The sequence below is a fragment of the Serinus canaria genome, chromosome 1, assembly GCF_022539315.1.
Source record: "Serinus canaria isolate serCan28SL12 chromosome 1, serCan2020, whole genome shotgun sequence".
In the NCBI taxonomy this organism is placed as follows: Eukaryota; Metazoa; Chordata; class Aves; order Passeriformes; family Fringillidae; genus Serinus; species Serinus canaria.
The window spans coordinates 55958775-55985438 of NC_066313.1; the positions used below are offsets into that span (position 1 = coordinate 55958775).

The 26664-nt window shown below is 38.3% G+C and overlaps 1 protein-coding gene across 1 annotated transcript; it reads left to right on the forward strand.

The window, feature by feature from the left end:
* The first annotated feature begins 1017 nt into the window (after positions 1–1017).
* Positions 1018–26664, forward strand: SUGT1 (SGT1 homolog, MIS12 kinetochore complex assembly cochaperone). Its single transcript, XM_030235157.2, has 13 exons — positions 1018–1138; positions 1223–1268; positions 4672–4762; positions 5436–5505; positions 5784–5854; positions 9900–9953; positions 11694–11710; positions 12759–12793; positions 13206–13302; positions 14328–14435; positions 23984–24074; positions 25347–25528; positions 26135–26664. Exons 1-13 carry the CDS (start codon positions 1095–1097, stop codon positions 26234–26236), a joined length of 1008 nt encoding a protein of 335 aa, XP_030091017.1. The 5' UTR covers positions 1018–1094; the 3' UTR covers positions 26237–26664.

Genomic DNA, 26664 nt, shown 5'->3' on the forward strand with positions numbered 1-26664 from the left:
TGTGACGCCACAGAAGAGAAAAAGGCACTTGTTTATTTTTGAGGCATTTCACAGAAGGAAATTCCATCCAGAGGGGGTGGAGGAGGATGAAGGCCTCAGGCTGCCTTTGGAAAGTCCTGTCCACCATGCTGTTGTCCTGAACATGGGCTGGGTGCTTGCTGCACAGCACCAGCTGACACACTGAGACGTATTTCTGGTTTTTATTCTGTTTTGCACAAAGTAGGGATCTAGGTGGTAACCCACAAAAGGCTGGTTCTCTGATTACTAAAACTTCACTCTGGTTACAGATTATATAACTTTTTTCATTAATTAATACTCTAACCCCTATTGCTAGTGGTCCCATAAACTGCACCTGGGGAGGTTTAGGTCGGACATTAGAAAGAATGCAGGCAAGTAGATATTGGAATGGGCTGCTCAGGGAGGTGCTGGAGTCACCGTTCTTTGAGGTGTTTAAGGAAATACTGGACTTGGCCTAGTTATCATGCTGGTGTTCAGTGAGGGATTGGACTCAATGATCATTTCCAACCAAACTGATTCTGCGATTCCTTGCTTCTCACGCCGCGGGCGCAGTTCTTCCCTTCCTCTGAGCCTGGGGTCCGCTCAGGGATCTACCCCCTCTGAGCCTGGGGTCCGCTGCCCAGCCCTGCTGACTGCACTCCTGGCGGCTCCCGTCCAGCCAGCCAATTCCTCTGGTGACTGTCTTCCCTTTTCCTTTAAAGCGAAAGATCAGCCACACGTACGATGCTCACAACGCAACCGCGCAACTACTTAACTGTTCCTGCTACAGCTACCGGTTAACGACTGAAGAAAAAAAAAATTGCCCACTTTGACACAAATCTCTCAAAGCCCGAGGAGCCGAGGGTCCCCAAGGCGGGCAGGCGTGGGTCGGGCGCTGCGGGGCAGGAAGAGGCGGTGGGAAGGGCGGGCAGGGCCTCTCCGCTCCGCTCCGCTCCGCCGCGGCCTCCGCTCGGGGCGGGGCCTGCGCGGCCGCTCCCCCGCGCCTCCCGGCAGCCCCCGCGCGGCGCGGCCTTGCGCGGTGCGTGCGGCGCGGGCGCCTCGGCGGCTCCAGAAGTTTCCTGGGGGGCACGGGCGGCATGGAGGAGGCGGCGGGAGCGGCAGCGGGAGCGGCCCCGCCGCGGTGAGCGCCCTCCCCGGCCCTGCCTCCCCCGCGGCCCCGCCGCCCGCCCTCCCGCTCGCTGACGGCGTTGTGTTTCCTTGGCAGGTTCTCGGACGCGGACGTCGACCGGGACCCGGGGGCGGCGGCGCAGGTGAGGGCCGGGCCGGGCCGGGCCGGGGTTCCCCGGGAGCCTGGCTCAGGTGAGGTCGGGCTGCAGGGCAGCCCGGCACTGACCTGGCACAGCACTTGTGCTGCCTGTGTGGCAAAGAAGGGGTGGGGGGGGGAAAGCAAAACAAACTTTGTCTTCCGTGTAGGTAGATGGTAGTTCTCAGAACTAAATCACTTAAGATTTGTGGGTGTAAAACCCCCAAGCTTATTGAAGAGAGGTATTTCATCTTAGTTTTTATTCTGCCATGGTTTTTTTTTTTTTTTTTTTTGCTCTCCCTATATTTTGTGGGCACCATGACTGATCTTCCTTTCATCTCGACAGAAAATAATTTTTATGTAGTGAGAAGGATCATTCACTGAAACACCTCCCTACGGACATGGTAGAATCCCCATCATTGGAGGTTTTCAAGACACGGATGGGCAGGTTACTAGATACTCTTACCTAGGCAGGCTTTCCCATGAAAGGTTAGATGAGATGATCCTTTGAGGTCCCTTTCAACCTGGCCTGTTCTATGACTTGATCAGTTAATATGTTTTAATCTGTTTTCTAAGGTAATTTTTACTTAAAACAGATGGTTGATGAGAAGACAGAACTGGAGGGTGGATAAGTGTTTCTATTTATCTACTTGGGAGGGGAGAAGATGTAAAAGGTTAGTACTGCTTGAAGAGAGTGGGTGGTAGTGCCATTAAGTGATACCAAATTATCTTTCCACAAAGAAAATGGTGAAGCTAAATTTTTCAGTTCTTTGGGTTTAGGCTGTAACTTGTAGAAGTTTTTCAAAAGGTGAAGGACATTTAAAAACCACTTTGGAATAGCAAATCTGTATGGCAGAATTAAACTAATTCAAAATGTAAAAAAAAAAGAGTATTTCATATTTTGTGGTTAAAAATAGCCACCAGCAAACAAACCAAAAATCCCTCATGCTAAAAGGTCTTCAGAAGTATTAAGGAATACTGTTGGAATGTTTTTTTTCCTGGATTAACATAGTTGCGTTGCTTTTCTAGCTTATATTTTAGTTTTTTGTGCATTAAGTGCTTCAGGACATTATGTAACACATTCTGTAGGCATTATTTAATGCCTGACACAGTAATACTGGTGTCAGTTTAGGCCTTGTTTTCAAATCACTGTACTGAGTAGGCAGATTGTGCTTGGTGCTCTCTGAACTGGTAAGTGCCACATCTCAGGGTAGCATTTTGCTGAGTTAGAGGCTCGTGTCTCCAGATGCTACACTGTGCTTGCATGGGCTTATGTGTGATCTTTATGTTCGTGTGCTAAGTATTTCTAATCTGGGGGACAGTTCTGTAGAAGTGGTGCTGTGTAATGCTTTCATACCTGGTTAGGCTTCTGTCCAGTTGGCCTGGCATTTCTGCACTATGTCCTTGGGATTTTTGATTGCTTTAATTCCTGGAGATTGTGCTTTGGCTTTCTGCACCTGGATCTGATGCAACTGAAAGATGATCATCCATCTTTTAATACTGTCTGAATGACAACACTGTGAACTCGTGAATGACTTCTCATTTTAAGTTGAAAATGTAAGCTGCTGTGTGGAGATAGTAATTTAATTAATGCAAGCTCTTTACTGAATTTTCCAGTGTATTTAGAAACAGATCTGCAATTTGGTCACATGGTAAGGGCCTTTAGAGTAAAAATATTCAGAAAGCACTTACTTGAGTGTGAGGGCAAAGTCTAAGCTTGTTCTAAGTAACTGTTACTATGCCCATAGTCTGGAGTTCCCAGTGCTAGTCCAGCATTACTTGGCTTCTCAGATAGCTTACAGGAGTTACTTGCTCCGTGTGTGTGCCTGGATGAGATGTGGTAGCTTGCTGATAAAACGCACACAGAAAGAGACGTTTTACACTGTTGGAAGTGCTTGGCTTTGCTTTGCTTTGCTTTCTTGGGGTGAGCGTTAGTTTTGTGGGAGGATCCATTTGTATGTTGCTGGCTCTAATCGGTGCATGTGTCATCAGCATAAATCACAGGAAATAGTGTTTGGGGGGAGAGGTGATCTGTCAAAGCAATGCCTTTGCACCTGGATGTGCCTGTGATGTTCAGTGGCAGAGTCAGACCCTGCTTGGTTTCAAATGTCAGAAGTACTTCGCCTCTCAGCATCATATGAACCAATTTTAATATGTGCGGGGCCTCACATCCCTGCCATGTGGAATACCTGTAGCCATGAGTATTTTCATAATGACAGCTGCTTTTGAATGACTTTAAATCTCAGGAAGGCATTGGTACAAGTAGATCAAGTTACTGCTGCCTACTGCTTGCCCCTTTCTTCAGAGACCGCCAACGATTTAGATTCATGTGCTGTATCTCTCTAGAACTGTGTGTATCTTGCATAGTAAGATTTTATGCCACTGCTAGAAGAAGCTGTTCTGGCCCTAAATCCTAGGGCCAGAAATCCTAGGTGGCATAAACACTTTGTGTGACATCTGTTAGAAAAAGACACTGGGTCTGAATTGGAGCTAAGGCAAGTCCTACTTCCCTTCTTTTTTCTGTCTTGGTGAGACAGAGTTTTGGCAACTGTGCTGTACAAATATTTCTGCAGCTTTAAAGCTTGTATCTTAGCTACCTTCATACTTGCTAGATTCCAGGTGGAAGTCTGAGTAGAAGTCAGCTTAGCAAACAGTTACTATACTGTAGCAATGTTCTGTGGTCCCTTTTGGAAGACTGGCTTCTAGCAAAGGGAAGAAATTCTCTCACCAACAAGGATAGAATTGGAGATGCTCTTTCCTGGTGTGTGATATTATTCTGTGTACAAAGTCGTGAACTTTTCTCAGAGAGAGCAATGTGTCATTATTTCAATCCATATATCCTGTGATTCCCTTAACAAAGGACTGCTTTATGCTTATTTCCATTGCTCAGTAATACCTCCTCTGAACCCTTTGCTCCATAAATCTTTCCTTCTTCTGGTTTTGTGCTCAGCATAAATTGAAACAATCTCTTCCGTGCTATGATATGTGTTACATGGTATTTCATAGCATCTTATCTCCACACAACTGTTCTGACGCACTGTGCATTAACTTCCAAATTCCTAATACTGCACTGCTCTCTCAAATCCTGCAGACCTGTGTACAAATATGCTTAGAATTGTAGGAAGGTTTTTTGAATAGGATTATCTGTGTTAGATTTTATGTTCAGAGCATTTGAAATCCCACTTCCTTCACAGTAAGAAACAGTCTGCTTGAATTGGGTATAATTGGCAGGTTCCTTGTACTTCAGGCTCTGATGTTTAGCTTTGTGCGTGAGAGCTAAGCAACAGGTAAACAGAAATGCCAGTTAGGGTTTTATCTTCTGAAATGCCTCTTACTTGACAGAGTTTGATACTGTGTTTTTATGAGGATTTCTGAAGTAGTGTTTCATTTTTTTTGATGTGTGTTTACAGGAACTGACAACAGCTTTGGAAAAGAATCCAGATGATGCGGAATGTTATTGTCAACGAGCTTATGCTCATATTCTTCTACAGAAATATGCTGGTAACATCTTCAGTCTAAGAATCCTTTTACAAGTGAATCATAATGCATGTTTTACAGGAGATGTCTTCAATCTGAAGCCAAATACAGTAACGAGAGAGTGTGTTATCTGAAACTAGTATGCTGTTTTTGGTGTTGGTACATAATCTTGTTTTCTTAGATTGTTTTGTTACAGCAAAACTTTCAGTGAAATGGGTTTTCTAGAGTCCCAGCTTTCTATTTGATTCCAGTCTAGTATTGTCTTGGCAGCTTTTTATAAGCAGACTTCTTAGGCAGATATTGAGTTTTTTGTGTCTTCCATCATTGTGTTCTTGGTAGAGACTGAATCTTGTCATGGTAGGAATGTGATAAGTGAATAATGCCTGGGAAAAGATTGACTGAACAAGATCTAGTTTATTTTTTCTTTCCGGTAAAAAACAAACAGAATCATGTTTCACATCTAAGCAGAGTATTTAGCTAAATGAAAGTCGTGCTGCGTCTTACATAAGAGCTCTGCAGCTCTGTGAGGGATTCATGTGTGGCAGTTGTGGCTAGACTTAATTCTGACAGTGTGATTTGTGTGCAAGCTAAGAAAGATAACGTAGTTCATCCTAGAAGAATTTCACTACTAAAAGATTTGACAGTTCACTGCTTTTTATAACATTATGTTTCTCAACTTTAAACTGACTTGCAACAGATGCAGTTGCTGATGCAAAAAAGTCTCTGGAACTCAACCCAAATAATGCTGTAGCGCTCCTTAGAAAAGGGTATGTATCATTTATGGTACTTTGGGAATATTGTGCTAATCTCTAGGTCAGTACTAGAGTTTGGATTATGGTTCTGTGAAAACTTTTTACAACACTGAGAATGAATAAATTCAAAGCCATGCTGCTTGCAACCCATTTGTAATAAATCCATTTAGTTTGGGGTGATTATTTTAATGCCCTCACCATTTCAAAACCACACCTTTTGGGTAATTTAAGTTCTTACTTGTCATTTTAACCAATATAACATGTTATCTTGTATTTTTCTCTATTTGTGTCAGGTTAGGTGAATATCATATCAAAAACTATGCATCTGCTTTAGAGTCTTTCAGAGAGGGACAGAGGCTGGACAGTAAGTATTAAAGTTTCTTCTGTGTATTCCTTATGTTAACATAATGGGTAATGTGTTAGATTAAAATGGAGACCAAAGATTTTTTTTTTTTTAAAGGCTAATGTATTGGGTCCCTAACATCAGCTGTCTGTCTTTGGAGAGCCTGTATGCGATCACTGCATGAAAGTGTTAAACTGTTTAAAAATGTGTGTCAAAGTTCTTAGCAATTAGTAGCTGATTTTTTTTTTTCTTTATAAATGTTTTCCTGCTTCCTGGAGGTCTTGAAGATAAATAGTAGGAATGTTGTAGTGTTAAGTGCTATAGAAAAAATCTTTAATAGAGCAGGCTCTTTACATATAGCTGGAATTTCTTCTTAAAAAAGTTTAATAGATCAGTCTTCAGAAAGAATGTGCAACTTGGTGGGTATTCAAACTGACAAAGTGGATTTTTACCTTACATTACATACCACTTGTTTACAGAAACCTATTTATTATATCTCTCTTTTGGTCTCACATTGTTGGCTTTCTGGCTGGACTTGGGTACTTATTAGTTTGGGAACACTTGCAAATTTTTTAAAACCTGACTCTAGTCAATAAGCAGGAAAGGAGTTGTTAAAAACAGAAGGCTTTGGAAGGACACATGGGGAAGCACAAAACAAAGCAATTGAAGATGATTGTGACTGTTTTCTCTTCTATACCTCATTTTAAATAGAACCTCATCCTCTCTTCCAAACAGCAAGAAAATATGTTTTAAAAAAAAAGCATCTTGAAAGGTTATGCAGAGCAAAGTGCCCTAATCTGATAAGAATTGTTGTGGTCTCAGATCTGTTCAGTTCATTGTCTTATCTGTAATAGTCAGTGGCTGGGACGTGTAGACTTAGCAAAAATATAATTACTTTGCATCTTCTAAATAAATGATCTAATCCTCTCATTTAAAAGTGGAGTTTTACTGAAGTGTAAGCTGGTGCTTGATGCCAAGTGATCATGCTCCTTATTACTCTCGTGCCTGTTTAGCCTCTTATTTTTTTTTATTTTCTGCAGTGCATTAAGTCTGCAGAAAGCTACTATTTTTAAAGTCTTTGCTTCTGGATGAATGTGTTGAAATGGCCCAACAAAGAGTTTGGGTGCTGAAGCTGTCAAAAGTGAAGTGGCAGAGCAATGTTGAGCCAGTGATAGAAGGGAGATATGTGGTGAAATTGCAGCAACTCACAGCTGTCGGTTTAGGCTGCGCTGGAACAAGAGTTGAAAATAAGAAGTTTCATGAAACTCTTTCTATACTGGTAGTTTGTATAACTAGGTAGTCTCCATTAATTTTACAGTAGAGACAGGTTTGTCTTTGCAGCCTAGTCAGTTCTTTATTTTGTAACTTTCTGTAAAAGGAAGAGATTCCTTCCATGGACCTACATTGCTTTTCTTACTTGGTAGGTTACTTTTTGTACATCTCCAAGCTCATCACTGCTGAATTTAATTGAACGCATAATCTTTATTTTTCATACTCTTGCCCTACCGCAGGCAGCCAGTATCAATATATCAATTTGAAGTTTTTCATGTGCATGGGTAACCTCACATGCTACTGATGTAGAGTACAACACAGAGCTGCAGATATCTTTTTAGATACCAGGGTCCTCTTTGCTAATTCAGAATCCCTGGAATACAGCACATTTTCCTGTGTTGAATTGCTTCATTTCTACCTGTTTAAATTTAATTTGCTGTTGTTTTGCTGCTTACTCAGTTGAAGAGTTTCTGAAGCTTCCTAGCACTTCCTGATTACTCTCTCATCTGGAGATACTTTCTGCTGTGCTTCCTCTAGCTCATCACAAAATTCTGTAGCCTGCTGTGAGATGAGGAGTCTCCTGAAGGCCTTTTTAAAATTACAGACTTAGGTGATTCTCTTTCATATATTACCTAATTTGCTGGCAAGTTTGTGTCAGTAACAGTTTACCTTTGTGGAATGCTTTATGGATCCCAGGGGAAAGCAATTGTGAGCATAGGCATTTTGGCAACATGATTAACTTCCAGTTAAATGCAGCTAATGCAAAATGAACAAAGCACAGAGGGAAAATTTGCAAAATGCGCTAGGCAGGTGATGAAGAGTGGCTTCAGCTGTTGCTGCCTTGGGAAGAATTGCCGTGGTAGGGAATTCTTTGCTGGCAAGGCTGTTTTCTTTGCCACACAAGTGGGCAGAGGTACATGGATACACGTTTCTGTTCTTTGCTAATGTAAGGGCTGTTTTAAGTCTCAATCTGGAATGCTGACAAGGATGAGCTTCCTACTTGTGCTCATCACTGGTAGGTCTGACAGGCCCAGGGTACCACAGCAACCTTCCCATTTCTCACCTACAAGGATATCAAAGTAGGACTTAATGTGATGAGTGTGGAATAGACAATGTTTCTTTATTTTATGAAATAACATTAGGAAGCAATACTCCTTTTGTTCAACTGTGCGATGCATGCAGATTTTTGCAGTTCTATTCCCTTAGTTGAAGAACGAGTGTAATCTGGTACTCTTCAGTATACTATGTAGATTTAGGACAATTATTCCCGAGTTTTCTTGGGTTTCTTTGCTGTGACCACTGAATGAATTTAGTAAAGCTGGAATGTAGCTGCTTTTAAAAGAAACTTCTTACTTTTCTTGTATTCTAGGAGTTAGTAGATTTTAGTCAGTGAAAACCCACAAAGGTTTTCTGAACTACAGTTTTTAGTAGAAATAAGTTATCTGGGAGGATAATACAATTTTAGAGAACAAAATTCATTTGCCTCAAATTATAAAATGTGCCAGAATGCAGAGAAAGAGTGTGATCTTCTATAAAATTAGGGAAGTTAACTCTGGACTTGTCTTTTTAGGTTTGTATTGCATAGCAATCTAGTCATAGGCCATGGTTAAAAAGAGAATTCCTCACCTCCTGATGAGGGAGGCTGGGTCAGTGGAGACTTTGCTTAGACTGCAAAGTTTGGAAGTCTTTTTAGGTTGTGCTAAGTTTTGAAAACATAGATTATTTTAGGTTTCAGGGGAGCTCTGGAATTCATATAACTCTGTGCTCTGACCAAAAATAATATTAATTTTGAACTCGCATGTGTGTGCTTGGGCCCTTTGCTATTGTTTTCCAAGTATCTCCAAGACTGAAGATTCCACAGTCTCTTTGGGCAGCCTGCTTCAGAGTTTGCCCATTCTTTTCATAAAGAATTAGATAACTCTTAAGATGTCTGCTCAGATGGCAGAAGAAAAGTGGAGATGAAATGGCTTGAGGAGTGGGATAGCAATTTTATGACCAGAGATGCACCTCAAAATTGATGTACGTTTTATATTTGGAGGGTTGGGGTACGTTGTGTAGCTGCAGTGGAGTCAGACTTGGTGTTATGTGCGTGTCTGCTGGGAACTTTTGCTGAGCTTCTTCATGTCCTTTGCCTCATAGTTAACAATGTGAATTGTAAAACTAGAAAAAGTTCAGCTATTCTTAGTTGTTGGTCAGTATTGTTGCTACTTTTTTACTTTCTTCATGGTGAAAGAGTTTTTGGAACTATTGTTGAAATAAGGTGCTTGCTCTGTTGTTACAGCATCATCTTTTTAGCTATTTTCCAGTGAATTAATTTCTGTCTGGGAGGCTTGCTTCCAGGAGAGAATACCTGATGTCTGTCAAAAGTTGTACAAATTTTGGTTGCCTACACAACAGACCATTTCTCTTGACATGTCTCTGGAGAGGAAGCGTGTGACTGTTTGAAAAAGTAATTTAAAGAAAAATGGAAAAATGTGTAAAAATGTGTGTCTTGATTTCTAAACAGCTACATAGGAGTTGAACAGATTGGAAAGCAATAACATATTTGTGTCAGATAAAATCTAGTCTCTTACAGATTAATTAGAATTTAATGAAATGTAGCACATACAAAAAGACTTATAGCCTAAGTGAAATGACAGAGTTTACAAGGTTATAGGAAATAACTTCTTTTTTAGTAAATTGATACACGTTTGGGATGGATTTGTTCCAGTTGGCAACTGAGAGGACTTTTTCTTCATGCAGTACATGTAATGCTTGAAAGAGTTTTAATATTACTGTGTTTGATCTCTTCTAGATGTAGATGATACCTTTACTATTTGGATTAAAAGATGTGAAGAAATGCTGAATGGTAAGAAAAAACACATTTACTTAGTGAGGGATTTGATATGCCCTGTGCTTGGAAGCTCTGTCATGTTTCTCAAAGATCCAATGCTTTCCTCTTATTTAGAACAAAATAATTAGTTCTGAAAGTAAAATCTTTTTTAGAAGTCATTTTTCTATCTCTTGTTTCTCTTGGAGTAGACACCCTTAGCACTTGTATGCTTCATTCAGATTTACAGGAAGATTTATATTGGGTTTTTAGTGTAATAATTAGCTGTGTCAGGAGAGTACCTATTTAAAGATCAGACAATTATAATTAATTTTAACTTCTTTTCATACACAACTGTGAAATAATTTTAACTGTAGAAGTGTGTGTCAGCTTGCTATCTAAAGCCTACATCAAAATAAGTTTTCAAGTCTTGTAGAAGATAAAGGAAAGAGGTAGAAATTTGGAGATTTTGCTCCTTGATCCATATGGAAAGTACCATAGATGCTAATGGCTGTTCTGGCAACCTAGCCATGGTAGTCACTGAGTGTAAGCATAGTATCCTTTCTGATCTACAGACAGGCAGCCCTGACAATTAACTCACTCACAGAGCTAGGCTGCGTGGGGATTTTGATGAAAGAGAGCAGAGCAGAATAACTTGTGTCGTTTTTTCCTTCGCCTGTTGTGATGTTCCCTCCTCTCTGTGCTGCACACTGGAGAATGGGACAGTAGAACAAGTTGGTGTCAATGTATTGACTAAAAACCATATAGAAGAGAACCCTTTTGTGTTGTATAGGGATGAGCAGATTTCTGCTTTGTGAGACATTTTTTGCTAGGTTTATTTTTATTTGGAGGAATTAAGTAAGTGATTGGCATGCATGGTCTTTTTTGCAAAGAGTTACTTTGGACAACAGTTTTCTGAAAGAGGTTACAATACACTTTTATCTTTAACGTTGTATTTATATTTTGCAGTGTTTTGTTTTATCCTGAATATTGACTGTATTGTCTTTCTTGAACCATTTTCTTAATTCTCTGATACACCAGCAAAACAAAGCAAACAAACCAACAAAGGCAATAACAAAGCAAATAACAAAGCTGATTTCTTCTTTGCAGCTAAATATTTTTTTCTCTTTTTGTCAGTGTTCATTATAAAGAAACAAAGGGAGAGTTTGTTTCTTTTCAAACATGTTTAATCTGAAAAATTTTAGAAAATAATAACTATAAGTTGGGAGGGTACTGAGCTATAGTTTAGATACAAGTGCTACAGTATATTTAGGGTCATGTGAGTGAATTTCCATCTCATTCCCCAGTAGGAAATTTCCATCTCATTCCCCAGTGCAGTTTCCCTAGCATGAGATAAAAATGTGATGAGAGCTTTCTGCTATTCCTGGGGATGGATGGATGATAAACCTAGTGCAGACTCCCAGACAGTGATTTTTTTTTAACCTATTGTTTCCTGTGATGTTGTGTTAATTTAAAAATGCCTGTATCCATTTCAGGTAAGCAAGGGAATGTAATGGAAAGTTTCTTGATTCAGTTAATCAGAACTTGCTTTATATTAGAGTTGTTGGTTTGCACAAGTTGCTGTTTGAAGTCTGATTAAAAAGTAGGGTGTCATGAAAGCAAAATACTAGAGGTAGAACTCATGTGTTTCTACCTTCTCTGCTGTTGAGACTGGAGTGAATGCAGGATGTCTGGAGTAACTGAAGCCAGCTAGGGTAAGATTGTGCCTTGTATGTTCAATATGTCTTTCTCTGAAAATGACATTTCTTTTTTTTCCAGCATCACAGACTGATTCGGTAAGATATTTTCCTCAATATGTTTACTGTTTTGACTTTCTTATTATGCTAGAGTATATTTTATGCTTCAGTGGCTTCACTTCCAAGCTTTAAAAAGAATCTTTCATATTGTGTGTAATTCTGAAGTATTTAACTTTTCTTCTGAACATGAGTGCTTTTGAGACTAAGGTTGCAAAATTTGAGCCCTGGAAACTGAGGAATGGTTAACAAATCTGGCAATTACTGTGCATCTGTAGAGGTAAAATTTAACACTCTGGCTTGCAGTCTGCTGCCTAATTTACAAATTAACCAGTTGTGGTTAATTGTATTGTCAGTAACTTGATTTGAACTGTTAGGAAGTTTTTTTCTTTTTCCAGAAGCTTGCAAGTGGTTTGTGTAGACATTTTTTCTGTTACAACCTGCTCAACTTTCAGTTGAAAGTCCTCATAAGAAATGTTGAAATTGACCTCTCCTTCTGTTTTTTTTTTTTCTTCTTGGGACCAAAAAAAAAAAAAAAAAAAAAAAAGGCAGGGGGCTTTGCATTGGATATTCTGCTACCTCTGTAATAGCTAACCTAATTTTTTACATTTTGAGAATAGGGTAGAGGAGAAAAATGTACAGGAAGCATGGTGGTTTTATGTAAAGACAAATCTTATATTTAGAGAGGTTTTATGCTTAAAAGTTGAACTTTGAGTTCTCAGACCTATTTCAGGTTTCCTTCATGATTTATAAATTAGCAGTATAGTCACTGGATGTTTCCATATATACATCTTATCCAGGAAGAAATGAGTTTAAGTTGAATTTAATTGCTATTTATGAAATATCTTCAAGTTACAGACTAACACATTTAATGTAAATTGGAACTTTTTAATTTGTAGTCTGCCATAAATGATTAAACAGTGGGAAACCTGTAAGTTAAAGTTTACGCAGAAATCAGGGAAGAGGAGCAGTTGGAATCAAGAAAAGGGGAGCAATCCGTGAAAATTATTTGTGCCTTGAAAAGTACTTCATGGTATATTTTCACTTACATTGATCTAACTTTCTTTCCAATTGAATGTGCTTCAACTAGAATATGCAGCAGCAGCCTCTGCCACCAAAGATCAAGTAAGTTGACTTCAGCTTTACTGTGAAATTTAAAGTATTTGCACTTTAGCTTGGGGATTGGAGGAGCAGGATAATGACTGCCGGAGGTTTTTTTGGGGTTACTTCAGAAATGTGGCAGCCCAAGTAAAGTGTTACTCAGTGCTATCACTTTTGTTCAGACTAAATGGTACTTTCAGGAGGTTTAAACCTAACCAGGAGAGAGGGGAATAGCATCAGCATTTTGGTTTCTGTTTTCTTATTCTCATGCTAAGCTTAATTCAAAGCCTGTTCCATTGTGCCTGGTATAGGTAATGGTTTTGAGCTATGTTAAAGAGTCTGAACTAAGAAGTAAATGGTTTAGTAAAGTGATATGATTTTATATGCTGTGTGATTAAAAAAAAAAAAATTCCTTTTTTTTTTTTCTTTTTTCAAGATATGACTGGTACCAAACAGAATCTCAAGTAATTGTGACCATAATGATCAAGAATGCACAGAAGGATGATGTCAGTGTGCAGTTTTTGGAGAGAAAGGTGATTTGTATTGGGTATTGATACTCATCCCTAAATTCCTTGCATGCAGTACTCAAGCCAGTGAACATTATGTGCTGCAGTAGCACAGAAAAGAATGGGGAGGGAGCCATGGGGAGGGAGCTGTCCTGCCTGAGCTTCTCTTCTCTCAGCACAGTTGTGCTGCACATGAGTGTATGCCCAGTCAGGTGAATTGGGATGGGTTGCTGCAGCAGCATTCATTGAATTTAAACACAAGCAGTAGGAGGTGTGTGTGCTGCAAGGGAACATCTGGGTTTCAGCTGCCTGTACGGAGGGGTAGGGGAAGAACTGATCTGGATTTTAATGTTGGACTATACATGCATCTGGAGCAGGACTGGGCAGAAACAAGGTATTCTTAAAATAGGTATGAATTAGTAATGTTTTCCTCTAGGACAGTTAGAGAAATAGACTGGATATTGCTGAGTGGGTTTTTCTTCCATTTTGCACCACTAAAAAAAATTGTGGCAGGAAAATATATTTTTTATGGCAGTACTGTAATCCCTTTAATGAAGTACCATATGTTGTACCAGTGAATTTCATGTTTAATTTAACTGTCAATATCAAAAAGTTGGGTTCTTATTCTTAACTAACTTGATACTTCATTAAATACCAGAAGTACTTGGTTATTATGATCTGGTTTAGGTTTTTAAGATAGTCTGAGCGCTTGTTCTGTAGTTTGCTTGTATTAGAAGAGAAGCTGCAGATTGTTTTCATGTTCCATTATTAATATGTTGATACTCCATTTGTTGTATAATTCCTTCCCTAAAGACTTAAGACCCAGCTGACAAGATCGTAGGGTTTTTGAGTACGTGTAGCAAGGGCTGAAATCTTCTGTTCATTTTCTAATGTATCTTAGAAACATCTCATCCAATAGTGCAATAGTGTAATGGCATGATCTGAAATTATATTAATTTAATCACTTAATCTCTGTGTGAAATGACTGTCCTTTACTTGAAAATGGAGCTGCTGTCAAAGATGACCAGAGACGTGTTTTCAACTTTTAATAGATGAATGCATCAGTGAGACTTCCATCAGGTGAAGACTTCAACTTAAAGCTTGATCTTCTTCATTCTATAGTGCCAGAGCAAAGTACGTTTAAAGTGCTTTCAACAAAGGTAAGCTTCTTAAAGTGTAAATTGTTTCTTTGACTGTTGCAATCCTGAAAATGTTTCTGTTCTATTGTCTTGTGTCTCTGCAATAGTTATATCATCTTGCTTTTCATATAGAAATGCTTTTTTTTTTTCCTTCAAGGTGTCTTTCAGCTGGTGGGAGACTTTCTAAAGTTGTGCAAATACCAGAAATAGTAATGTGATGGTGCTTCTTGAAGTGCAAATGAAAGAGTTATGTTGATGATTCTTTCACTTGTTGCTAGAGAAAGAAGTCTATAATCTTCACTATTAAAATTCAGGTATTAGGAAAGCATGAACACCCTTTTACAAAACTTCCAGGAGCCAGTCTTGCCTGGTGAATCATTGTTATCTTTGTGTGCCCAAGAAATATAAGTCAGACTTGGAAGATTTCACTGAAATTGTTCTCTACCCTTTCATAGCTTATTGCTGGTGAAGGTTAACTCTGTGGTTAACTGTCCATGGCTTTTCAAGAGAGTGTATTCCATGCTGTTCCTGGAAATAGTACATGCCTGGAGACGTGAAAATGGCATGGTGTGAGAGAATGCTTCCATCTCAGCGTTTTGTTTCTTTTATATTACAAGTATAGAAAAATAAGGAACAGTGGTCTGGTATAGCATTTCTTGTTGGCATAATGGATAGACAGACATATGCTTTGTCCACAGAGCCAAGCCTGAATCCCCAGGGCTGGAATATGATGTTGATTCTTCTCTTGTATTTCAGCAGTGGTTCTGCAGAGCTTATGGGAATTCTCTTGTATACTCATGTTCCATTTTACCTGTTCTATTCTCAGAAAGGTACCTATAATAATTCTTGCATAATTTCATGGAAGAGGGACTTCAGGATGGCATGAGAGGATTCCCACAGAAAGTTTGTTTTCTTTGTACAAGGTGTGGAAAAACAAATCTGGGCAGGTTATGTGATTGAGGAATTTACTTATCCCACCCACAGTGTAGTACCTTACATGGCTCAAAGTATTTAAAAATTCTGTTAGTCCTTTAGTATTTGTATAAATTTGAGTGGAATGAGGACAGACCTTGTCAGGAACAGTAGCTGTGAGGTCCTGTTTTCTTTATGTTCTTAACCTAGCTTGTGTTACACTTCTAATTTTCTTTTGAAGTTTACCATTACTTTCCTAGGAAGCATCTACATGAACTGAGTACTCTGAAATTCACTTGACTTTGTATTTTCTACACTGCCATCTCTACCCTGGGCTTATCTCTGAAATCTCTAATAGTCTGCCACCTAGTTTACTTTGAGGTTCCAAAACTGGGGTGGCAGTGTCTGAACTATAAATATTTTGCATTTATTTTCAAATGCTGCTGTTCCTAAATATTTGTGAGAGACTATTTTTGATATAAAATGGGTAAGAGGTAAAACAGAAGGTGTTCTAACTGCAGAAGTAAGGGCTTCAGCATGTCCTTACTTTTGTGGAAAGGAGTAGTATAAAGCTGCCTGTAAAGGCATAGTGAAGGAATACAGTTTAAACCATTCCCCAGCTGGTTCTTATTTTGACCACCAGATGGAGTGTGGAAGAAAAAAAAAATTAAAAGCAGCTTGATGTTGAGTATGCAAAGACTTCTTTACAGGTTTAGAATATTTCTCTTAGAAAAATATTAAGTACTTTAGGGGAATGATGCAGCCTTAATGTTTGATTACCAGAAGTTCAGTTTTCTTTCCTTAGCTTTGTGTATATACTTGGCTTTATGAGCAGCATGGCAAATAGTCAGGTGGTACTTTGAGTAAATTAATCTTACTGATTAAAACTTCTCAAACCTTTCACATTATGCTGTACTATTTACATGAATTCCTTTTGTAAGGACTTAGAAAGAAAGACCTAATCTCATTATCTTCCCAATTACATGAGCTTGTTATTATGCAATCCTAAAGAAGTTAAGTTTTCATGGGATAGAAATGGATCAATTCCTGCAGATTATTAATTTCAGGTGAGAATAACTTGATTTGTTCATACTGCTTTATTTTGTCCTGCTGCTTTGAATGTGTGAGCCATGTTGCCACTAGTATCATATAGTCATCACTGGGCAACAAAGACTGGCCTTTCTTTTTCACTTGTGAGCAAATATATGAGGAAACAGTGGAACATAGGAGCAAGCTGTGTGGTGAATAGTTTGAGTCCATGAACTTTGTACAACTAAAAAAATAAAGGGATAGAGAATGAAACAGCAGAAAAGGGAGAGAGTAGAACAATCCTGCATATTTTGGAACCTAGAGGAACTGTAGAGGGTTTTCTCAATACTGCTTGAAATTCAGCATTACTTGACAAATACAAAGGCACAAAGGTAAGGATGCAAATTCAGGAGGAGAAAACAGCCTTAACTGTATTTGCAGAGCTACAAATACTAAAGTGACTGCAAAGAGCAGACGGGACTCATAGACTCCTGAACTGGTTCTTTCCGAGAGTGTTGACAGTAGTGAAAAATACAATTGCTAACATAAGGATTGTTTCTTCCCCAGTGAGGAAATTAAAAGTATACCTTTGTAGCAATCCATACTGTGTCAAGCTCTGAGATACAAAGTCTGTTTGGAAAAAAGAGGACTAGCAAGTGTAACAGAAGTAGCATAGATAGATGTTTTACTCTGTTTCAATAATTTCTGTGTGTGCAAAAATAGATTAGTGTTTGTCATCTGCAGACTTTGACTTCAAGCTGTGAACTAGAAGATGTAAAATATTTTATGCCAACTCAAGAACAGCATAATATGTGGATGAAGTCCAGTTTTGAGATTAAAATTGTAAATTTGTCTTCATGCATCCTCTAATATTTTATATTCTCCAATTGTCAACAGTTTTATAGATAATATAGGCTGCCTTTAATAGTGACTGTATCTATTATAACCATACTTGAAGCCTTTTTTTTTTTTTTTACCTAATTAGAAAATTTACTTGCTGTTCAATAGATAACACTGCTGGGAAATTGAACTTTGAGACTTTGAGTTTCTTACGGTTCCTGCTCACATTTAGTGGCAAATTACTTGGAGTTGTCTCTTGTTGTTCAACATTTAACTCTGATGGCCTAAGGCCTCAGGTTAATGTTTGTGTTAGAAAATGCTGAATACCACTGAATTGAGCCCTTCTTTTGCAGGTACTGCTGTACCTGCATAGCATTTTGTACATTAGCAGCACAGTTGATAGATTATAACTAGATCAATTGATGTTATTGATTGTACTCCTCATCTGTCAGAGGTGTCTGACTGTAGCAATCTATGAAGCAAAAAGTAACAGCTGCTCCTAAAAGCAGTGTAGGAATTTGAGATTTGTGTCTTTCAAATGGAAGCTGAAAACTGTTGCGTTCAGCGTTTCACAGGAGGAGGGCCCCTTTACTAGTGCTGCTTGGTTTTTTACTTCTTTCCAGAAGAGGGAGCCAAAATGTAAAGGCTGCACCAGGTTTGCTCTTCACAAGTTGCCTGGGTGCAGTTATTCTGTGGTTCAGTGTGCATAATGTCATCATGTTCCCTTCATAGAAGGAAAAAGGCATAAAAATTTTAAATGAGTGACTAAGTACGTTTAATAAAAATCTAGTCAATCTCTGTCTAGAAAATATGTCAGGAAAGTGGAAATGTACAAATAGTGTAAGGATTTCTACTGTTATTAAACATGCACAATCAGCCTCACTTTCTTTTCCCTCTTCTGCTGAGTCTATCAGTCAGTGCATTTGGGATTCCAGGGGAATATTCTGCAATGTTCTCCTGGAAACTTGTGTAACATGAGCAGTTTCTGTAGGTCTTCTGATGAGTTCTAGGTGGTACTTGGGATTTTCTTCTCCTTAGGCTTAGAGTGAAGATGACTCTGTGCTTTTAGTGCTGGTGCTTATGACCTTGAAGGAAACTTGAGGTAGTGCCTTCTGGTTTTCCTCCTCTCTACAGATAGGCAGAGGACTGTGAGTTTTCAGTTTGCAATGCTTTGGGCTTTTTGCAAGCAGTGACTTGCAGCAGTGTAGAGCTACTTGAAAAAGTAGTAAAATGTGGTTTCTTTACCCCAGAACTGTCCTTTAATTAGAGATCAAAGTTGTGCTGCAGACTGGGAAGGTGTTAGAAAGCTTCAGCCTCTTTTACAGTTGACATTTGTTGCTTAACAGAGATGTCTGAGGGAGAAGCACACTCTCAGCAGCTTCATGCCAAGAATATGGTTGTGTGCATCAGAGGAATGTTGTTTTTTTCTGTGAACCAATATTTTGATTTACAAATGCTGGAATACCCTGTAAAGCTAACTGGAACTGATGCCTGTTGCTGAATGTAAGGGAAAAGGCAAAGAGTGGAACTGTTTCACACGCTCTTGGACTGTCATCAGAGTCTCTATTCAGAGGTAAATGTACACAAACAGATATGCAGAGGAACATATCTATTTTAACTGAAGTTGTGTCTTACCACTGCAGTCCAGTCCTTAAAAGATACTTTCCAGTTTAGGGTACTTGCATTAAATTGCTTGTAGGGACTTGAATGCAGACTTGGCTGCTCTCGAGTACTTGTTTTCACTGTAAGAGTTTCATGGAGATTGATATCTCCCATGTACATTCTTGAGCATCTTGTATAAATTATAAACTAATACTTAAGGTGAATTGATAAAATTTCTCACATCTTTTAGGCAGGGCTAGTTGGAGCAGTTTCTTGGATAGACCACATCGAAACCTTCACTATGACTGGTGCAATATTTACTTATTGAACAATAAGTTAGGTTTTATTCTTTTCCTTTTGTATGAATGACAAAAGACAGATTTAAACTTGGTAATACTTTGAAAACTATTATTTTATACATGTGTTTAGGTCAGTGCCCATGCTTTATATAAATGCACAAAAGAAAATGATGCATAAGGGGGTTTATCTGTCTCGAGAACCACTGGAATAATGATGGTTTACATGGAGAATAAAGTGACAAATAGCTTTAGAATACTAAAATGATCTCTGTTGCTAGCTTCTCCTCTAAAATTAAAAAATTTTGTGTTGGCTATGTAATATCAATCAGAGGAAACTTGAGCCTTTTCCCCCCAGTTCCCCATAGTACATAGCTGGCAAAGAAACCAAATAAATACCTTCTGTTGCAGTATACTCCCTATAAAATAAATTTCTTAATTATCATTGTATGTGATAACACTGTAGAATTATTTTCATCTTAGTATATTTTGTTTAAAGTTATGGACCAAAAATCTTGGAATTTAGAGTACAAGCAATATATAAAAGGTCTTTGAACAACTAGGACACCAAAACTGTAGGCATATGTACTCTGCTCTTAGAGGCACATTTGAATAGTTCTGATATTTTTAGAAGACTGTTCTATTTTATCCTATGAAATTCACAGAAGGACAGCTCTAAACACCTAAAATTTATGGCTCAGAGAAGGCAGGCAGTAGTTCAGTAAATAACAAAGTAGTTGATTAGAAACACTGAATTCCTGTTTTCAGGTGTTTGATACAGCAGAACACCAGAATTGAAAAGGGTACTTTTGGTATGTCTTAAAATTAATGGCTGGACTGTTGTTTAAGCTTTGCCAGTTCTAACCAGAGCTTGACAGAAATTTGCCAGTGGTAAATGAACTTGCCATTACCATGGACTGTAAAATATAAAACACAGTAAAAATTAGGAAAAAAACCAAAAACCCTTGCAGTTTGTTAGTGTACACCATTTAGGGTGTACACTAACATCTCCATTTAGGGTGGAAGATAAAAATTCTTCCCCTTTTAATGTGTCTCAGTTAGACTGCCACTGCCTGTCCCAGAAGGATCAAGTTCAAGTGAAATCAAGCATGGGAGATTTCAACTTTTTAACAATAAGTATCTACCTAGAAAATAAATGTTGCCTAACTAGTGTTGATCTTCTCCAAAGGGGAGGAATCATTTCTAAAACTGGATTAAACACTCTTTTATGCCAGTTATTCTAAAATAATGTCTTGTTTTATTTTTATGCTATCAATGAAATGGTTCAGGATATGTTTTAAGAGGAACTGCAGTGTCTTTTTTGATAGCTAGCACTTAGATTAAGCCCCAAAAAAACATGTCCAAATCTCTGGTAGGCTTTAAAAAATTGATTACTTTTATGACTAGAAAACTCTGAGTAGAAACTTACCTGTGTCTGTTCACTGTGAGTGGTGTTTCTTCTAGACAATAGAAGAAAGATGGTATTTCAAACAAGTAGTGCATGAATTACTCTCAAAATTCCATGTGTCTTTTCCTTTTTGCTTTGCTCTATTTGAACCTAAACACAAGGGACTTTAAAGAGAAAGTGTATTATATCTGCACTGGGATTTTTTCTAGATCTGGAATACCATGTTCCATTGTAGGCTTACTAGTGTAAGAAAGGCACTGATGTAGTGAAGCAAGTCCTAGCAGAGGGCTGCCAAGATGGTCAAGTGGCTCCACAGCTTGAGCTACAAGGAGAAGCTGAGGAATTAGGCTTGTCCTTAGATGGCATGCAGAGCATTTAATTTGCAGTTAAATTTTCCTGTCTTATATACTAAAGTTGGCACGAGGCGCACAGGCATACGTTTTATGAAATATAAATGTTGAATCAAAGTAGTTGGCAAAGCGTTGATGTATTTCTCTTGCCCAAGTGAATTTTTTTCAAAGGAGAGGAAAAAGCTAACAGTACTTTTTTGCTAGATATGACACAAATGTCTGTGCTGATGTGTTTCTTTTCTGTGTGATAGCTATCAGTATCTGTATTAAAACCTTCATTAAAATGCATTCACTGCCATTTGTGCGTGTAATTGGGACCCACTGAGTTGTTCCTTCTTAGATCAAATAGAGCTCTCAAGTTGAAGAAACACGCGCCTTCACAAGCAGAACTTTATAGCTTTATATTTTTGGAAAATGTGGTTGTATAATGGTATGAAGTTAATGATTTCCCTAGCTTTGCTCCTGCCTGCCACTTCGCCTAATGAGTAACTTCAATTGAAATGGATGTAGTAGACAGAGTAGAAGTTTAATCATGTCAGAAATACATTCTGTCTCAGTTCTTCAGCTGTGTGCACTTCCAGCTTGGCAGGGTTGAAATGGTTTAGAGTTAAGAAATCTGCATCCTACACTGGGAATTAGTTTGTGTCATTGGCTTTTCCTTAGGGCTGTTTATTGTGCAGTACTGTTTTAGGAACAGTTTTAGAGAGGAAAATGTAAGGGCTAGCAGATTAGAAAAGAAGGGGGATTACTGGAGCAGCAAAACTAAAGTTGTTCCTTATTTTCTTCTTTTTATGCATGGGCAGAGTATTATGATGAATAACCAATGGTCTTATAAGAATTCATTGAGGAGGATTGTATTATGAGAAGAAAAATGTCCATCAAGCATTATATTGCATTAGAGGTCATTTTTGGTGTGGATAAAATAAGCTGTATTTGAGATACTGGAAGGTAGTGTAAGGGCAAGAGGAGTTAGTAAAAGAAAAAATAAACAGAGAAATCGAAGAGATATAGGGGACAGCAGTTTGAATATCAAGCATCTGCTTTCCTCCCCCCCTCCCCTAAAACATGTTGGGAGATGCACTAATAAGTAGAGTATAAAATCTTAACTTTAGAGCCTCAACTGAAATGCACAACTCAATCAATAATAGAGTCTCCTCAGTTGAGAAGAGTCTATATAAGAAACAGAAGAGAGTGGTTTTAAATTAATACTCATATTCACTTGTAACTAATTAGTTCCTTTGTAAGTAGCTAATTAACTTAAATGTTTGGCTCAGGAGATCCAAATCCACTGGGGAAAGAAAACCTGCTAGTTCTGCCACTTGTGGAACTACTTGATTGTCTTATATGTAGATATTCAAATGTGTTTTGCTTCCTTGAGCTAATAACAGAGCATTAGATCTATGAGTGTAGGTGTTAAGAAATGAACTTCAAGGTTCTAATTTTCAAAATGTTTTTAAAATAATCCAGTAGTGGTAGCTTTACTGACTTCTTTTGGTTTACTGAAGAGTAATTCTTCTGCATAGTTTAACAGAAATCACCGCATCCACACAAATTGCAATATTAAACTCTGAAATACAGGCCTTTCTAGGAAGGGTAGGTTGGTCATCCACACTAACAACATTTGGATTTTATTTGGTTATTTTTGGTTCTGTGATGTTACTTTCAAAATGGATACTCTGATGCCTAATTTGTGATTTGTCAAGTGGCTGAAAGTACTGAAAAATCCAACAGATGCAGAGAGTGGGAAATCAAATACATGTGGGTGTTGGACTTGGAAGTTTACTGAAGCTCTTGCCTGCCTTGAAGGACATTGCATGCCTCTTATCTTAGACTTTTTGTTGTTCTCAGTACATGTTAGTGGTGGAAAATAAGTATTTAAGCTTCTCTTGGGAATTTGTAGCTTCTTGAGGGATAAAAAAATAAAAAGAAACATTCATAACTGAATATTCTGTTCCTTAAAATTCATTGTGATTGCAAACACGGAAGCATTAAAACTTCAGTGAGCTAACTTTTTATATTTTGGTAACATACCTCAGTCTGTTGCTTACCAGTGATTGATTTAACAATGGATTAAATAAAGTTCAAATTTCAGATCAACATTATTCTGTGCAATGAGCTTGCTGTTTTGAATCTAAGGTTAGCTTTTACAGTGGTGCCTTTGTTCTTGGGTCTGCAGGGATCCCCAGGTTGTAGTGGCTTTAGATGGAACTAAGAACTTGCTTCTGCTGAGCTGTTTGCAAATAAGGAAGCACTGAAGTTTAGCAAACACTGATTTTAGTTAATTAATAGCATCGTATGAGCTTTGTGACATCTCCTTAAGTGAATAGGAGTGACGTTAGACAGTCCTTGTTTTGCAACTTTATAACCCTATAACCAAAGGAGAAGGTTAATTATGAAAAAAAAACCATTTCAGTATGGTTGTCTAAAGGGATTATGTGAAGTTGTGAATAGGGCATGACATACTTCACTTAATTTTGTTTCTCCTATGGTAATTGCAACCACATCCATTTTTAATTGCCAGTTTTGTCAATGAATACTTGACAATTTTCTCCATTGCAGTGTTTGTTCATTGAACCAAATGAATATAGCTTCTGAACTTCTCCAGTGGGAAGATCTGCATAGTCCCAGGGTGTTTCTCTGGTTTGTGTAGTACACATCAAACATGGATTTTTTTGGTAAATGAAATGTAAACTTAGATAAAGTTGGATTTTGTAGTCTTTCAAAACTGCTTCTTATTAGAGCTGACTGCCAAGAAAGGGATGCTTGAAAGGCAATACCTTGGAGCCTGACAGTGTAGAGACATTGGGACTGATCGTTACCTTTGGGATGCCATAATTTGCAGAAAGAATCAAGTGAAGAGTAAGCAAAAGAAAGTTAAGTGGTCCTGAACAGAAGGGTAGAAGTCTGATACAAAAGCTGCACAGGCACACGGGAGCTTGTTTGATGTGTGACTTGAACTCAAGTAACTTCATCTTGTAAGGCAGGTAAATTTGGCTGTGATACAGGTTTCATATTGGTTTCTAAAACCAAATGTTTGTATTTTCTTACAGCTACAGGATCCAACTACTTTGAAACTGCGTGGCAGAGTTGTTTGCATCTGGATTGATTTGTTCTTTGTCTTGTATTTTGTAGGTTGAGATAAAAATGAAGAAACCAGAGGCTGTAAGATGGGAGAAGCTGGAGGGCCAGGGAGATTCTCCTAAGTTAAAACAATTTACACCAGGTTTGTTCTCTGAGCTATTTAGTATTAAATGGTTTATTTGTATTGAGTGAGTTACAGTTATTAATAATAGTTTTGCATTAAATATTGTTTATAAAATCACAGCTTCATATTTGCATTAAAAAGCCTAATAAATAAAAAGTCTTGGTTTCACTGTCAAGAATTGATAGAAAGTCTGCAAGCCTTAGGGAAACATAGGTATTAAATTTAGTCATAACCTCTGTTAATCTGATGAATTGTTAAGGGTATATATATATGCTTGTCATTAATTCTGCTTATCTGCTTGGGTCCCTGTTTTGCAGGTCTGTACCTTGTTAAGTGTGTGTGTGTTGTGATATAGGAATGGTACCTTCCAATTCAGTGCCTTTCCCCTCCCCTTTCTCACTGCAGTGGGATGGAGTTGAGAATTGGAGGCATAGTAGGTGAAGGGTTGAGATAAAAACAGTTTACTTGAAACAGCAATTAAATTAGAAAACAAACAGTAACAGCAACAACATTAAAAACAAAAGGCTACAAAAGAGAGAATGATTTACATGCAAAATGCCCTAGTGGACCCCGTGTGACAAGGAGCAGGGGATGGATGGCTTCCCCCTCTCCACACCTTTTTCTTGACTGGAAGCCCTGCCCTTCTTCTGGGCTGCAGGAGTCCCTTACTCCCACCCCAGCGAAGTTGTGCCCCGGTGTGGAGTATTTTCCTGGCCATGCCCACTGAGCTTCAGGCCCCACTGTTCACCACTGCTGCAAAAAATTACCTGTGTCCCGGCCGGACCCAGGACAGCAGTTGTTATGTTATGTGACCTGTTGCTTAAATAATTATTGTTTCCCTAAGTATTGGATTTCGCTTGGAGACTAATACATTGGAGTTTTTCAATACAGATGAACATTCTCTCTTTGACAGAATTTGTATTTCCTGATATATTGATTTCAGATTTTTTTTGAAATTTAGCTCAACTTATTCTATGGCTCTAGGCTGCTGTTTTGGGTTTTTTTTTCTGTCAGCCAATGTCTTTGATATCAATTATCTGTGTTGCTGTTGGCCAGCTTTTTTGTGTGCGTTGGATAACAAAATTACATAATTCTGTTTACCTAAAAATAAACTGCATTTTTTAGTTTCCTTTATTTTTGTTTCTGCAATGCTTATATCAGTTCAGAGGAGTCCATTTGCATTTTCATGTCCCATTATCATCTCTGATTCATCAGGTACATGTGTCTGTGTTCTCTGATGCTCTCAAAGTTGTGAGAAAATGCTTAGTTAATTAACACTTCTGTTTTCAGATACCCAGCACTTATACCCATCATCGTCTCACTATACAAGAAACTGGGACAAACTGGTAGTTGAAATCAAAGAAGAGGAGAAAAATGAGAAGTTAGAAGGAGATGCTGCTTTAAATAAACTCTTCCAGCAAATCTATTCAGATGGTACAGATGAAGTAAAACGTGCCATGAACAAATCATTCGTAAGTCTTCATTGTTTTCTCTGAAGAAACCTGTGACTTTTGCACACTGATATAATTTACTAAACTTTGCATATGTTGGGAAAAGCCTCTGTTACCAAAATTTTAGGTCTGTAAATGAATAAATTTTGGCCGTGGTTCTGCTGGAAATACTGGTACAGCTACACTCACTGGAAGCTACAGGGCTGTACTCTGATAAATGTGACTCTTAATATGTCCGAGGTTGTGCTTTGTCACTGGTCTCTTCATTTCAATCAGTGTTATCAAAAGAAGTAGAGGTTTGGCACACGTAGAGCTTGAAAACTTGCCGGGGGTGAAAGGATCAAATTCCTCTTGGTTACTTGACTCTAGTTTAATTTGTAGCCATCACAGGCAAGAAAGTGACTGACCCTTTAAAAGCTTCTTGTTAATGAAGCAGCATCTCACTGTGTCCAGTAGTGATAAACGTACTGCTGGGCTGGAGATTATGGAATGATGGCTCTGTTGAATTTCATTTCATAGTACACAATTTCTGTTTAATCACTACTCTTTGAAGTTTGCTGTAGGAACTGTGGCTTTTGTATTACTAGAATGCTCAGCAAACTAAACAAGCTCTCTCTCATATTGCAGATGGAGTCTGGTGGCACAGTTCTGAGCACCAACTGGTCTGATGTTGGTAAAAGGAAGGTAGAAGTAAATCCTCCTGATGATGTGGAATGGAAAAAATTCTAATCCTATTTCTGATCTTTACCATCTATGTGTTGCCATAGTCATGTACTGACCACTATGTATGGACATAGCATTCTTGGATTCAAAGCACTGAATGTTCCCTTGAAAACAGGAATTGTCTGTACATTTTGCGTGCTTTAGAAATTCCTCATCTGCAGATCTTAAAGATATACTCAAGAGTGGAACCCTATTTTTATCATCTGTCTTAATTTCTGGGAATTGAGTCCATCAGTCCAAATTTTCTACCACCTTTATCAGCTCTCCTCTTTGGGATAGGGTGATCTCTCATGGCTGGTCAGGATTATTGCCTTACACCTGGTATTTCTGTTCAATAACTTATTAGATCTTGGCAATTTTGGGTAAAAACACTTTTCACAACAGTGTTAAAATTGTTTGCTCCTTAACCCTGCTAAATAAAACTGTAAATACAA